At 37.1% G+C, this 12,781-nt stretch overlaps 1 protein-coding gene across 2 annotated transcripts in view; it reads right to left on the bottom strand.

Moving 5' to 3' along the window:
- Nucleotides 1-5,093: 5,093 nt before the first annotated feature.
- Nucleotides 5,094-12,781, bottom strand: part of EDNRA (endothelin receptor type A) — an 85,303-nt gene continuing 77,615 nt past the window's right edge. For both annotated transcript variants that reach the window (XM_001366879.4, XM_056802752.1), the window contains exons 6-8: nt 11,132-11,265; nt 10,342-10,450; nt 5,094-8,142 (exon numbers count right to left, since the gene is read on the bottom strand). In XM_001366879.4, coding sequence (XP_001366916.2) covers nt 8,002-8,142; nt 10,342-10,450; nt 11,132-11,265 — 384 coding nt within the window. In that variant the 3' untranslated portion in view covers nt 5,094-8,001. The remainder of the gene's footprint in view (nt 8,143-10,341; nt 10,451-11,131; nt 11,266-12,781) is intronic.

Below are 12,781 nucleotides of genomic sequence, written 5' to 3'. Positions count from 1 at the left end.
GAAAAAACAGGGCCAGTTCACTGTTTAGGAAGATTAAAATGTCATATTATTAATAATATAACAAAAATTAATATATTAATAGATGCCAAAAAGGCTTTTGACAAACTCTAATACTCATTTCTATTAAACAACATAGAAATCATAGAAATAAGTGGACCTTTTCATACAATAATAATAACATTTGTTGAAAACGAAGAGCAAACATTAAATGTTAACCGAGAAATGTTAGAGTCTTTTCTAATAAGATCACGGATAAAGCAGGGATGGCCATTATCACAGCTGTCATTTAACTTAGTGTTAAAAATGCTAGCTACAACAATAAAACAAGAAAAAAATTAAGGGAATAAAAATAAACAGAGAAAATGATTACTTTTTAAATATGACATGATGGTATACTTAAAAGAATGATAGAGAGTCAACTAACAATTAATTAAAATAATTGTTAACTCCAGCAAAGTTGCAGGACATAAAATAAATCTACATAAATCATCAGTATTCCTATATATACCTATAAAACTCAGTATGCCTATAAAACTCAGCAAGAGCTAGAAACATAAATGCCTTTCAAAATAATAAAAATTTTAAAATGCTTGGGAGTACATATTTCAAGAATCACTGAGTTATTGTATAAAACTAAGTATAAAACACTTTTTGAAGAAATAAACTTAACTGGAGAAACACTAATTTCTCATGGGAAGATCAAGTAAATTTAATAAAAAATATCAGTTACTACTTATATTTATTTATTCAGTACTGAATTAATCATAATCTTAAAAGATTATTTTATTGAACTAGAAAAAGTAATAAATTTATGTGCAGGAACAAAAGGTCAAGAATCTCAAGGTTAACAATGAAGTAAAGAGGGAAGAAATAGTCTATCTGTATCAAATCTCAAATTATACTATAAATCATTGATCAATGGAGCAGATTAGGTATACAACATATAGAAGCAAACACACACAGTGGCACAGTGTTTGATAAACTCCCAGTTTTTGGTTGGAATATCTTACTATTTGACAAAAACTTCTGGAATAAATGGACAGCAGTCTGGTAGAAATTAGATTTAGACCAACTCTTGTCAATTCTATCTCCATATTGTATACTGCATCCATCTCCTTTTTACTTCATTTGCAAGGTGTTACAAGGGAATCACTTTAAAAGACTGATATATATTAATTTAAGGTCGCCAAGGAATTCAGCTATGTAATTCCTAAATGAAAACTCAAGTCAGCCGTCAGCCTTTTTTGGAGTTTAATTACAATAGGAGCAAGAAAGGAATTAGAGATAGAGAGAGAGAAAAAGGGAGAGAAGGGAATAGGGCTTAAATACCCCTTCTGTTTAGGCGGGGCCAAAAGGCCCAAGCCCTTAGATAGCTGGGGCAAAGAAAAGAGATCAGTCCCTATCACTCACGTGACCAAAATGGAGAAACAGTCTCAGAGGCCCCCACCTTCAGCTTCCTTCAGCGCAAGCTTCTCCGAGTCCACCACAATCACCCCGACCAAACTCCTCAACCCCCCCTCAAGTCTCCAGACCCTCCTATCTTTAAGGAAACCATCCAAGTTCCTCCTCTCAGTTCTCCCATCTACCAATCACTGTTCATCAATTTCCCTGTGCCCATGGAGGCTCTAGCTTAACCCAGGACCGCCCAGAGGTTTCTGGCTTTTGCACATGTCTGTTGAAGGTCATATTTTCAAATGATTAAATCTTTGATCTAGGCTGCAGCCCTTACTCAATCCTGTTAGGACTGAATAGGGTGGAGATTTATTCCAAGTATCTCCATTGTATCAATTCTAAAATCAATCATGATTCAAAGAAATTCCTGTTCTATGCTTAAGCATAGGTCAAAGTCCTTTCCATTGTTCAGCAAAAGGTTTCTGTCCTAAAGTAATCTGAAGAAGGGAAGAGAAGGAACCTCCCATGCCAATGGGGTTCCCATTCCAATAGACTATCAGTAAGAAATTTTCCAAGAATGAAATATCCCAATGGTGAAATTTCCAACATTTATAAGTCTAAGGAATTTTGAGGTTTACAAAGGCCATTACCCTAGTTTGGGACCTTACTGCCTCTTGCCTAGAAGTATAACTTCTAAATTGGACTTCCAGGTTTTAGTTTCCCCTTTCAAATCTTTCATACCACTGTAGGATAATTGCATTGCTGCTAGTAGAGAAGTCCATTACATTCAATTGTACCACAGTGTACCCATCTCTGTGCACAATGTTCTTCGGGTTCTGCTCCTTTCACTCTGCATCACTTCCTGGAGGTTGTTCCAGTTCACATGGAATTCCTCCAGTTCATTATTCCTTTGAGCACATTAATATTCCATCACCAACAGATACCTCAATTTGTTCAGCCATTCCACAATTGAAGGGCATCCTCTCATTTTCCAATTTTTTTTTGTTACCACAAAGAGCAAGGCTATAAATATTTTTGTACAAGTCTTCCTTATGACTCAGCAGTGGTATGGCTGGTTCAAAGGATATGTAGTCTTTTAGTGACCTTTGAGCATAGTTCCAAATTTAGGCAATATTTAATTGCTCACATATCAAAGTCTAGCTAAATGAATGTGTGAAAAATATATGCCTCTTTCTACATTTTAAGTGCATTGCCTATCTATCAGGAGGTCAATGGTATATTTCATCTTCATTCTTTTGGACTCATGGTTTATCACTGTGGTGATCAGAGCTCTAAAGTCTTTTAAAGTTATTTTTCTCTATAATTTTGGCATCATTGTATAAATTGTTCTTCTAGTTCTGTTCATTTTGTTTCATATCATTTCATAAAAGTCTTCCCACTTTCCTCTAAAATTTAGTAATTTTTCTAGTAATTTCTAATGGCATGGTAATATTTCATTACATTTCAGTACCCCAAGTTATTTAGCCATTCTCAAATGGAAGTGTAATCTTTAGTTTCTACTTTGGAACTAGTTGAAATTTGCTGTTATAAATTTCTTTGTGTATGTAGATCCTTTTTCTCTTTCTTTGATTTCTTTTTGGTTATTGACCAAGTAGTAGTATACCTGAATCAAAGGGTATGCACAGTTGGTAACTTTCTGCCTATACTTCCAAACTGCTTTTCAGAATCCCTGGAAAAATTCAGAGCTCCATCAAAGGTAGCTAGTCTACTACATTTCAACAGCCCTAACATGAGTAGTTTCATCATAATTTGTGATCTGGGATATATATATATATATATATATATATATATATATATATATATAATTCACTTTATTTTTTCTTATGTGAATGGCAATGCTGATCTCTTAAATAAAGGTGTAGTTTCACCTATACCAATCACTTTCTTGTAAGAAGTGGAGTAAAGGATATCATTAAGGGCATATGTATGATATGATGTAGATTGATCATATATCAAGAAAGATACCCTGTATGTTTGTACAGGCATCCATCAGAATATTAAAAGAATTTGAGGAAGGTCACCAATGAGTTTGTTGGATATTCTTGGGAAGGCTCAGAGGAAGAAATTCATCAGGATTGCATGAACTTGCTTTCTCCCATGCCTGGAATGCACTCCCTCCTCACCCCCATCTCTTAACTGATAAATGGAAAAAATAAGAGATAGTTTTAAATAGATGTATTTTTTTTGTCAAATGATGCCTTCTCTAAAGGGAGAATGTTAACTTATTATTTAAATGTAACAAATAAATAAATAAATGCTTAAAAAAATCCTTAGCTTTCTTTGAGGCTTAGTTAAGATGCCACTTCCAATGAGAAGTCTTTCTTGATCCCCTTTGTTCCAAGTATCTCCTCAAATTATTTCCTGTTTACTCATCCACTAACATATTGAACATAAATCCTTTGAGGTCAGATTTTTTCACTCATAGCCTTAAATTAATTCTCAGTAATTAATATAGTGCCTTGTCTCATGTAAAAAAAAAAGATTATTGAATTGAAATGAAATGAAAGGATGGGTTGCAATTTGGATCCAAAACAATGAGATGATAGACCCACTAAAACACTAAAATGCTCTTAGTCATATTTTTTTGCCAAATGTGGCATAGAAGCTAAAGGAGTAGCACTGGAGTCAGGAGTTCAAAGTCTACCTCTGAAAAATAGTGGCTTTGTGACCATGGACGAGTTACAATCTCTCAGTGCCCCAGGTAATTCTAAAACTAGAAGTTCCAGAGAAGCTGGTGACCTGCATCAGCAGAGGCAGTTTCTTCCTCTGGGAGTTTCCTATGTCAATGAAAACAAAGATTATCTCTCTCTTATTTCTCTCCTTGTATGTAGGATGTAAGTTTCCCAAGTGCAGCTACGGTGCCATTTTTCATCTTTGTATATCAGTACTACCTAACACAGTGTTTTACTCATAGAAGGGCTTTGTATGCTAGATTAAGGAATTTGTATTCATCCTTTTCAATGTTTGTTGTGTTGAAGACAGGAAGTATAATTTAGTATAGAACTCTGTTGCATTCAATACAACAATGGAGTCATTTCCTAAAAGTTTTGACCATAGATCAATAATATTTTTAAGTCCCTACTATGTGCCAGGCACCATTTTAAGCTCTGAGAAACAAAGATAGTGAATCAACAGAAATCCTGTTTTGAGTAGATTTTACCTGAGACTCACCTACAGAACACAGAATTCGGGGCACACAAAGGGATCCACTAACAACGAGGGTCTCTTCTTCCAGTTCCCAATGTGGCCAAATCTGTGGCTGAAACTTGTCCTCAATCTTCTCATTTCTCTTGGGCTGGATTTCCTTATGCCCATGACTCAGCTTGGAGAACAGACTCCCTTTTGCTGGAATGGCAAAATCAGAAGTAGAGGCTGGAATTCTTGATTCAGGAAACACTACGTAAGTCAATTGGGCTGGTGCATAGAGTGTGGGAAAGGAATCTACAAAGAGGGATCCTTAGCCAGCCTCTGAAAGGCTATGTGGACAAGTCGAGGAGCTTCCATTTATTGCCTAGAAGTAATAGAGAATCACTGAAGCTTATAAAGGAGAGGAGTGGTGTAGATTTGCCTTTTAGGAAGACTATTTTGGCAGCTATGGGTGTATAAAAATGATTGACAAGGAGAGAGAATAGAAGCGTGGATCCCCGCCAGAGTAGGAATAATCATCAAAATACCAGCAATACTTGTAGAAATATCTGCTTTATTTTACATTTCTGGGCCATTTCCATTATGGGACTTTGGCTTCTGGCTCATTTCTATAGGGAGTCACCTTGCTGTACAGACATGATAAATATGGTGGAGATTAGCCCCCTTGAAAGCATAATTACATCTTACTAAGCTTATCAACAACACACATAATAAAGCTCATGCAGTTACTATTCAATGCCAGAAATGTACGATGTTCTGGATTTGTAAAATACATTTCATCTGTATGCAAGAAACATGTATTTTTTTACAATTATGATTGTCTAAACAAAACTTGTAATACTATAGCTTATGTTATAGGCATATGTTGTTTCATGTGCTGTATCAATACATGAAGGGAATGTGATAGGATAACACTTGAATAAGCAGTTTCCTAGCCTCTCAGTTTCAACGGCAGACACCTAGGATAAGTTTTTAGGTAGGTGGTGTCTGGGATTGTATCTGAATACAGCACCATAAATGAGCTTAGCTCCGAGTCAGCAAAGCAGGATTCCTGGCACTGCATCTTCACGATGAATTGTCCATTTTTATTTTCTCATTCAGATCTGTGACCTTGTCAGGACAAGGATGTCTCTGTATGGAAACTCCCTCCACTGTTGCAAATTGTGTCATTTAGTCTGTAAATATAGTTATAGAGAAATTCCTGGGCTCTGAGAGGATAAGTGACTTTTCCATGGTCACACAGCTATCATATGCTAGAGACAGGACTTGAACTCAAGTCTTCTTGACCTCAAGGTTTGCCCTTTATTCATTATACTTAGCTGCCTCTCTACATTGGATAGAAAGGGGGTGACAGTAAGGAGTTATTACATTCCCATAGCTGTGGCACAGGAGGTAACAAAACCCAATATGCTACTTCATCAAAAAATGTTGGAAAAATCATTTTGTTGCATTGGTCTCAAAGATCCTAGCTGGCCATTTGTTTAGTGTATCAGGCCTCCCCTTTGGGATGACAAATATGGTCACTAGCTTTGGGAACAAAAAGGCTTCTGATGTAGAACTGATTGGACTAATGCCTCCTGACATTCTGTCCAGGGTCAGCTACTCTTGAACAATGCTAAGAAGTTATGTTTCGGTCCTTAATAGATCACTAAGCAACTGCATAAATTCTATGCACACACGTGTTCCTACAGAAAGACACACCACAGACATTTCATCTGAAAAGGTTCTGCAAAGAAATTTACAAATGGTGTTTCTGTGTACATTCGAAAACTTTCTGCTGTGCACAGACTGTAAACAAGTGGGGAGCTGCCAGCATAAGTCTTTGGAGGCACTTTGAAATGGTGACCTTGTGAGCAGAGCAGGCTAGTGTGCTTTGGACATTTGGGATGGTTACATTTCCACCTGGCATGGCAAACCCTATGAATCTCCTAGTAGTTTTCTGAAACAGAGAAAAGGCACTGAGACACAGCAGGCTGCCATGTCTTATGATGGACATCAAACACTTAGTGGCTAAGAATTGGTGCCATCATGTAGCCATTTTTGAGAATCACTGCAAGTGAAAGCATACATTCAGATGTAGCAAGAGAAGAATTGCTAAAATTTGGACTACTAGGCTTTAAAATGGAAAAAAAACTCCAATAAAAATGGGATGCTTTGCTTAGACTTTGAACTCTCTCTGCATTTCCTTTTGTCAGTGACAGTCACTGAAAGTTTCAGAAGTATTTTAAGTGCTTTTAGTTCTTTGAACCCTTTCTTCATTTTGTAGGAGACATAGATACCCCTGAAGAAAAGAATAGGCTTATGGAAAATGACTGCTGAATTTAAAGGTAACTCCAGCATTTAGTAGATGCCTATGGAATGCAAATGTGATTTGGGAATTTATCATGTGTTTCAGTGTTTCCTTTAAGCAAGGATCATTAAAAATTCCCCCATAAGATTTCCTTAAAAGTTTTTAGACTAATACTTAGAGATGCAGCCTGATAGAACACTAGACTGAGAGGCAGACAGACCTAGGATCAAAGTCTGCCTCTGATATTTCCTAGTTCTGTGATCCTGGGTGTCACTTCTCTGAATCTCAGTTTCCTCATCTATAAAATGAGGACAGTTCTATCTGTAGTACCTACCCTCCTAGGGCTATTCTGGAGGCAATAACATTCATAAAGCACTTTGCAAATTCAAAGCACTGAGTAAATGTCTATTATTATTAATAGTACATCATTGTACCTTCTGGTGCTTTCAGTTTGAATTTTAAGTACCTAAATTTAAGCTGCTTTTAAGTCGTACATTTTTATGGATTTATCATTGCTTGGAGAAAGAAGCTTTACCTCCTGACTGCTTGCTAAATCTACTGCTTTCTTTGAAAAATGTGTGTAGGACAAGAGCAAATGATTGTGACTATGCTATTAAGATATGTAATGAAAAAAAATAGAATACTGATGTGGACTGACATTTAAAACAAAGGTGGTTTAAACCCATACTGTATTATATAGGAAAAACAAATGTCAACACTCAAGAGGATGGAGATGCACTATACTGCCCACAGTCCTTTCTGTGGCCTCAGCAACATTTCATGGTGCCACGTCTTAGCAGACCTCCGCCAGAAGGGCCACTGTATACCAGTCACATATGAGGAAGACTCTCACTTCCTGCAAAGGCAAAAGCTATGTCCCCAGGGCTAAGAACTCTGAGAGAGTTCTTTCCAGGTTCCTCCAACACCGCTGAGTGTCATCTTTGAAAAACGTCAAGTCTGCTGAAAGCAGTCAACTTCACAGGACTTAAAAGACATAACCAGGTTAATCTGACGGCAATTCCCAAGTGCATTTTTCAGGGGCTGGGGCAGGGAAGGAAGAGAAAACTGGTAAACTTTCTGGCAAAACATCCGCCAGGGTCAGGCTTTCTTTATCCATAAGGCTTGAGGCGTTGCTGGTGTTCTGGGCATCTTCAGTTTATGCTGTCCTTGTGGCTGCTCCTGTCTGTGTTGTGATGGTTTTGTTCGTGGGTTTTCCACTGGATGCTTGTTCCATTCATGGGCACTGAGGTCATGAGGCTTTTGGACTGGTAGCAGCAACAGCAGAGGCATGACTAGAAAAGAGGAAAATATTGAAAAAACCCATTCTCTCCACTAGTTCCTCCAAAGACTCAATAAACTGGGGCCCTCGACACCTACTCTAGAATAACAGGAGTGGTAAGTCTTAAACGTTCAGTCTAGGTTTAGTAGCAACAAAATCAATCGCTGTCTCTTCAAGTGTCAACAGTTACCCCATCTCTCTACTCATCAGTGCTTTCCACTCTGCAAAGAGCAGACAGACTATGTAGTTTAATGAGAGAAAGCGCAGTAAATAGTCATTAAGTATGCTTTCTACCTCTTTGGTAAGTGAGGGTAGCAGCGTGGTTCTGTTTTGTTCATCTGTAAAGTAGCCTTTGAAAACAAAACAAAGAGAGCAGAAGTCTAACCAATGTAGCGGTTCATTCTGATATCAGTGGACCACTGGTGGTGCCTTGAGAGAGATAGAGAAGAAAAGTAGTGGGGTGAGGAACTCGCTGTCAGGCACTGTCACTGCAGTGATTTGTTTTCTCTCCTGTAGTACTCTGCTACTACAAGAGAGGGATCTATTTGCCAGTCAGTGGGAAGTAACAGTGTTCAGGAGAAAAAAAGCACATGAATAAAACATTTACAGTATTTTAAAAGAATAAAGTGACCCTTAGATCAACAGATCAACAAAGTGGACTGTCCTCCGCCTTCCTGTCTCCCCAGGATTAATTAACTAGCATTTGTCTAGCTGCTAATGTTCCCAGGAAATGGACAGTTTTATGACTATTATAAATATTTAACAATCTGAGCTTCAACTCCAAAGATTTGGCTGAGGGAGCAACAAGTAAAATTCCATATCATGGGCTCTGAGGTTAATTACCATACTTTCAAACAGAAAACAGCATAATTCAATTAAGATGAATGATCTGCCAGTCATCCAGTGGGTGTTTGCACACACCTTTTTGCATGTGTGCATATATACCTATTTGCAGCAATGGAGGCCAAAACCACTTTGATGAACTGTGCTGTTAAGTAACATTCCCTTCATGCAAATCTCCTGAATTTGCTCATAGACATAGTTTTGAGAGTTGGAGTGAACTTTGCTTCTAATGACATTTCTTTAGGTCAAAGGACCAAGAAATATTCCCAACTGGCTTCCTTGAATGGATTACATCAGTGATCTGTAGCATGTTATCATAAAAACAGGTGTAATATAGCTGCTTAGATTTCTGGAAGGTTAAGGTTAGTTTGGGAAGGAGAAGGTTTTTTTTTTCTTTCAGTGTGAAGATGGCACACAAAGTCAAGATTTATATTTTCTGACAATTGAGTTTTAGGGTTTCTTTTAAGTGGAGTAGTCACTGGGCAGGTCACAAAAATAACCAGAGTATTATCGTTGTTGGTGATCCCTTTTTAGAGAACCCACCTTTCTTGTTTCTGGCTCTAGAGATGCCATATTGTCTATTTGAAACTTTCCTGCCTCTGGATCTTTGTAGAGCTCTTATCTCGGGTCTACAATGCATTCCTTCTTCACTTTTGCCTTGAAGAAACCTTCAAAGCACAGTTCTTGCAAGAAGCTTCTCTCTTGAAGCAATCATTTTTTAGTCTGTTCCTTCTCGAAATGCCTTTGTATTAATTACATTGTATGTTATGTTATGTCTTATTTGTGTCCATACTGTATTCTCCCTCTATCCTCCTTCCATTTCTAACAGAATGTAAGCTCATTCATGGAAGTCAAGGACTATTCCATTGTTGTTGTTTAAGGGCTTAGCACAGTGCCCGTCACACACAGATGCTTAATATATGTTTGATACATTAAATATCATCTCTTCTAATTTCTTTACAGTTCTTCTAGTTGGTAAAAATGATGACTTTTGAGACTCACATTGGCAATGTCTACTCTTTATTTTTCATGATCTAGGGAGCTATCACAGTGAATAGAACTGACCTTAAGTCAGGTTGATCCGAGTTCAAATCCTGCCTCAGAGACTTATAAGCTAACTTAATATCTGTCTTCCTCAGTTTCCTCATCTGTAAAATGCAGATAATAATAGCACCTACATCGCAGGGTTGTTGTGGGAATAAAATGAGACATTTGTAAAGTGCTTTTCAAATTGTAAGGCATTATTTAAGTATTAGCCATTAGCATTAGTATTAATAATGAAATTAATAATGATGATGATATGCTCTATGATGGCAGCTATTATTCCTCATTTTTCATTTCTCTTAAAATTACCTCCTAAAGCTCTTACCTGGAAACAATTTTTAAACTTTTTGCTGACAAAATAGAGTGCTATCGGGTTTATACATGAATTCATAGTTGCCAGGTTAATGCTGATGTAATCCATAAGCAATAAGAAACTAGAGCAAAAGAAAATAAAGTAGAATAATTAGAACATATATTATTTTTACATGCTAGAATTTATTCCTGAAGTAAGCATTCTTTCTGCCCAGAAGCCATTTCCAACAAATCTTTCTATATACTTTTTAAAAAAAAAGAATGGTGGTCTCAGCTTCATACAGCTTTTTTTGCCACAAAATCTGCTCCATAGTTTAGACAGCACCCTTAAACACACTACTGGAAGATTAGGGTTATGCAGGGCATTTTCATCTCTGTGCATGCTGTCATGGAAGGAGACTAGACTTGGAGCTAGAGGATCTGGGTTCCAATTGCTTCTATTAGTTACCTGTTTGACCTAGAGCAAAATACATAATCTCTTGGAACATCAGTTTTCCCAGCTACAAAAAGAGAGGATTGGATGATTAGGAATTCTCCTGTTCCTCTAAATCAGTGACCCCTTTTAGGAAGGTTATTCCCTTTTCCCCACAAAAAGAGGTGGCAGCTAAACAGTGGGGGTCTTGTGGAGTTTTTCCCTCATTGAAAAAATGGGTACCCAAAGGGATCATTAAAGTAGGCAGAATAGAATCATAAGAGCCTTATTCTCTTGGGGAAACCCTAATTCCCTTCCAGGGAAATTAGTCTGTCTAAGCTTCATTTTGCTCATTTTGAATGAGGAAATAGGTAAATGGCAGGTACCATACCTAAGCAATTCACAGCGATTCAAATCCCTCTCATTGTACACAGTCTTCTTCAAGATTCGACTCAGGTGAAGAGGAAACCAGCATAGGGCAAAAATCACAACCAAACAGAAGACTGTTTTTGCCACTTCCCGGCGCTAAAGAGGAAAAAGAATTACAAAAGAAAGTTATCTTGAGATAGAATCATTTCACAAAGTGACTCTAGTCATGAGAGGAAGAGCTGTCACTGCAGATGGTCAGAGAAATGGTCTTTCACAAACCTCTTAAAGAATCCGAATATCAGTCAATATTCTAACTGAACTTTTAGTAATTGAAGAAAAAAAAAGAATGATTTTTGCTTTATATCATAATCATTCCTTGCACTGCTAATTAATGTTAGGTCAGAATTGAAATAACAAGCTTAAAAGACAAAATTGCTCATATGAATAGAGCAGGGACTTTGTCTAAGGGTGGATTTGATATTCTGCTCTGATAGTCCCCTACATCTCGGCCAATTGGAGAGAATATACCTTCCTCCTTCCTATTGGCTGAGATGTAGGGGACTATTGGAGAAGAATATAAAATCTGAATCTAGGATCTGAATGATTCTTGTATTTGGATTTTGTATTTGGATATCAAAATTTCCATTTAGCTCTGGTCTTTTTAGGAATGCTTGGAAATCTTTTGTTTTATTAAATGTCCATACTTTCCCCTGAAAGTATATAGTCAAGTTTTGATGGGTAGGTGATTCTTGGTTGTAGACCCAATTCTCTTGCCTTCCTTAATATCATATTCTAAGCCTTGTGGTCCTTTAGTGTGGAGTCTATGAGATCCTGTGTAATCCTGACTACAGCCCTTGATATCTGAATTTTCTTTTTGGTTGCTTGCAATATTTTCTCCTTGGCCTGGAAGCTCTTGAATTTGGCTACTACATTCCTGGGGGTTGTCTTTTGAGGATTTAATGTAGGGGATGATCTATGAATTTTTTCAATGTCTATTTTCCCCTCTTATTCAAGAATATCAGGGTAGTTTTCTTGTATAATTTCTTGTAATATGCTGTCAGGGCTTTTATCCCCCCCCCCCCCCCCCCCCAGGCTTTCAGGTAGACCAATAATTCTCAACTTGTCTCTCCTGAATCTTTTTTCCAGGTCAGTTCTCTTTTCAACGAGATATTTCATGTTTTGTTTTTTTTTATTCTTTTGATTTTGCTTTATTAATTCTTGCTGTATCATGAGAACATTAGCGTCTACTTGCCCAATTCTAGTATTTAAAGACTGTTTTTCCACTATGATTTTTGATTTCCCTTTTTGGTCTATTCTGCTTTTCATGGCTTTCAGCAGGTCATTTCTGGGCTCTAATTTGCTTATAACTTTGTTTGATTTCTGTGCCTCTTTTTCCATATGGGCAATTTTGTCTTTTAAGCTGTTATTTTCTTTCTGTATTACTTTCATTTCTTTTCCCTATTTTTCTTCCCATTTTTCTTCTATCTTTCTTGGTTTTTGAACTCCTTGAGAGCTTGTGACCAATTTCCATTTTTTTTTGAAAGCTTGGATGTGTCTGCATGTTTATCACCCTCTGCTGTTGCTTCTGTAGTTTGCTTCTTTTCACCATAGAAATTATGCAGGGTAGAGAGACTCTAAATGAACACTCTAATGCAAATACCAACAACACGGA

The sequence above is a fragment of the Monodelphis domestica genome, chromosome 6 (genome assembly GCF_027887165.1).
Source record: "Monodelphis domestica isolate mMonDom1 chromosome 6, mMonDom1.pri, whole genome shotgun sequence".
In the NCBI taxonomy this organism is placed as follows: Eukaryota; Metazoa; Chordata; class Mammalia; order Didelphimorphia; family Didelphidae; genus Monodelphis; species Monodelphis domestica.
The sequence above is the reverse complement of the archived record's forward strand: the minus strand, read 5'-3'. Positions and strand labels throughout refer to the sequence as shown.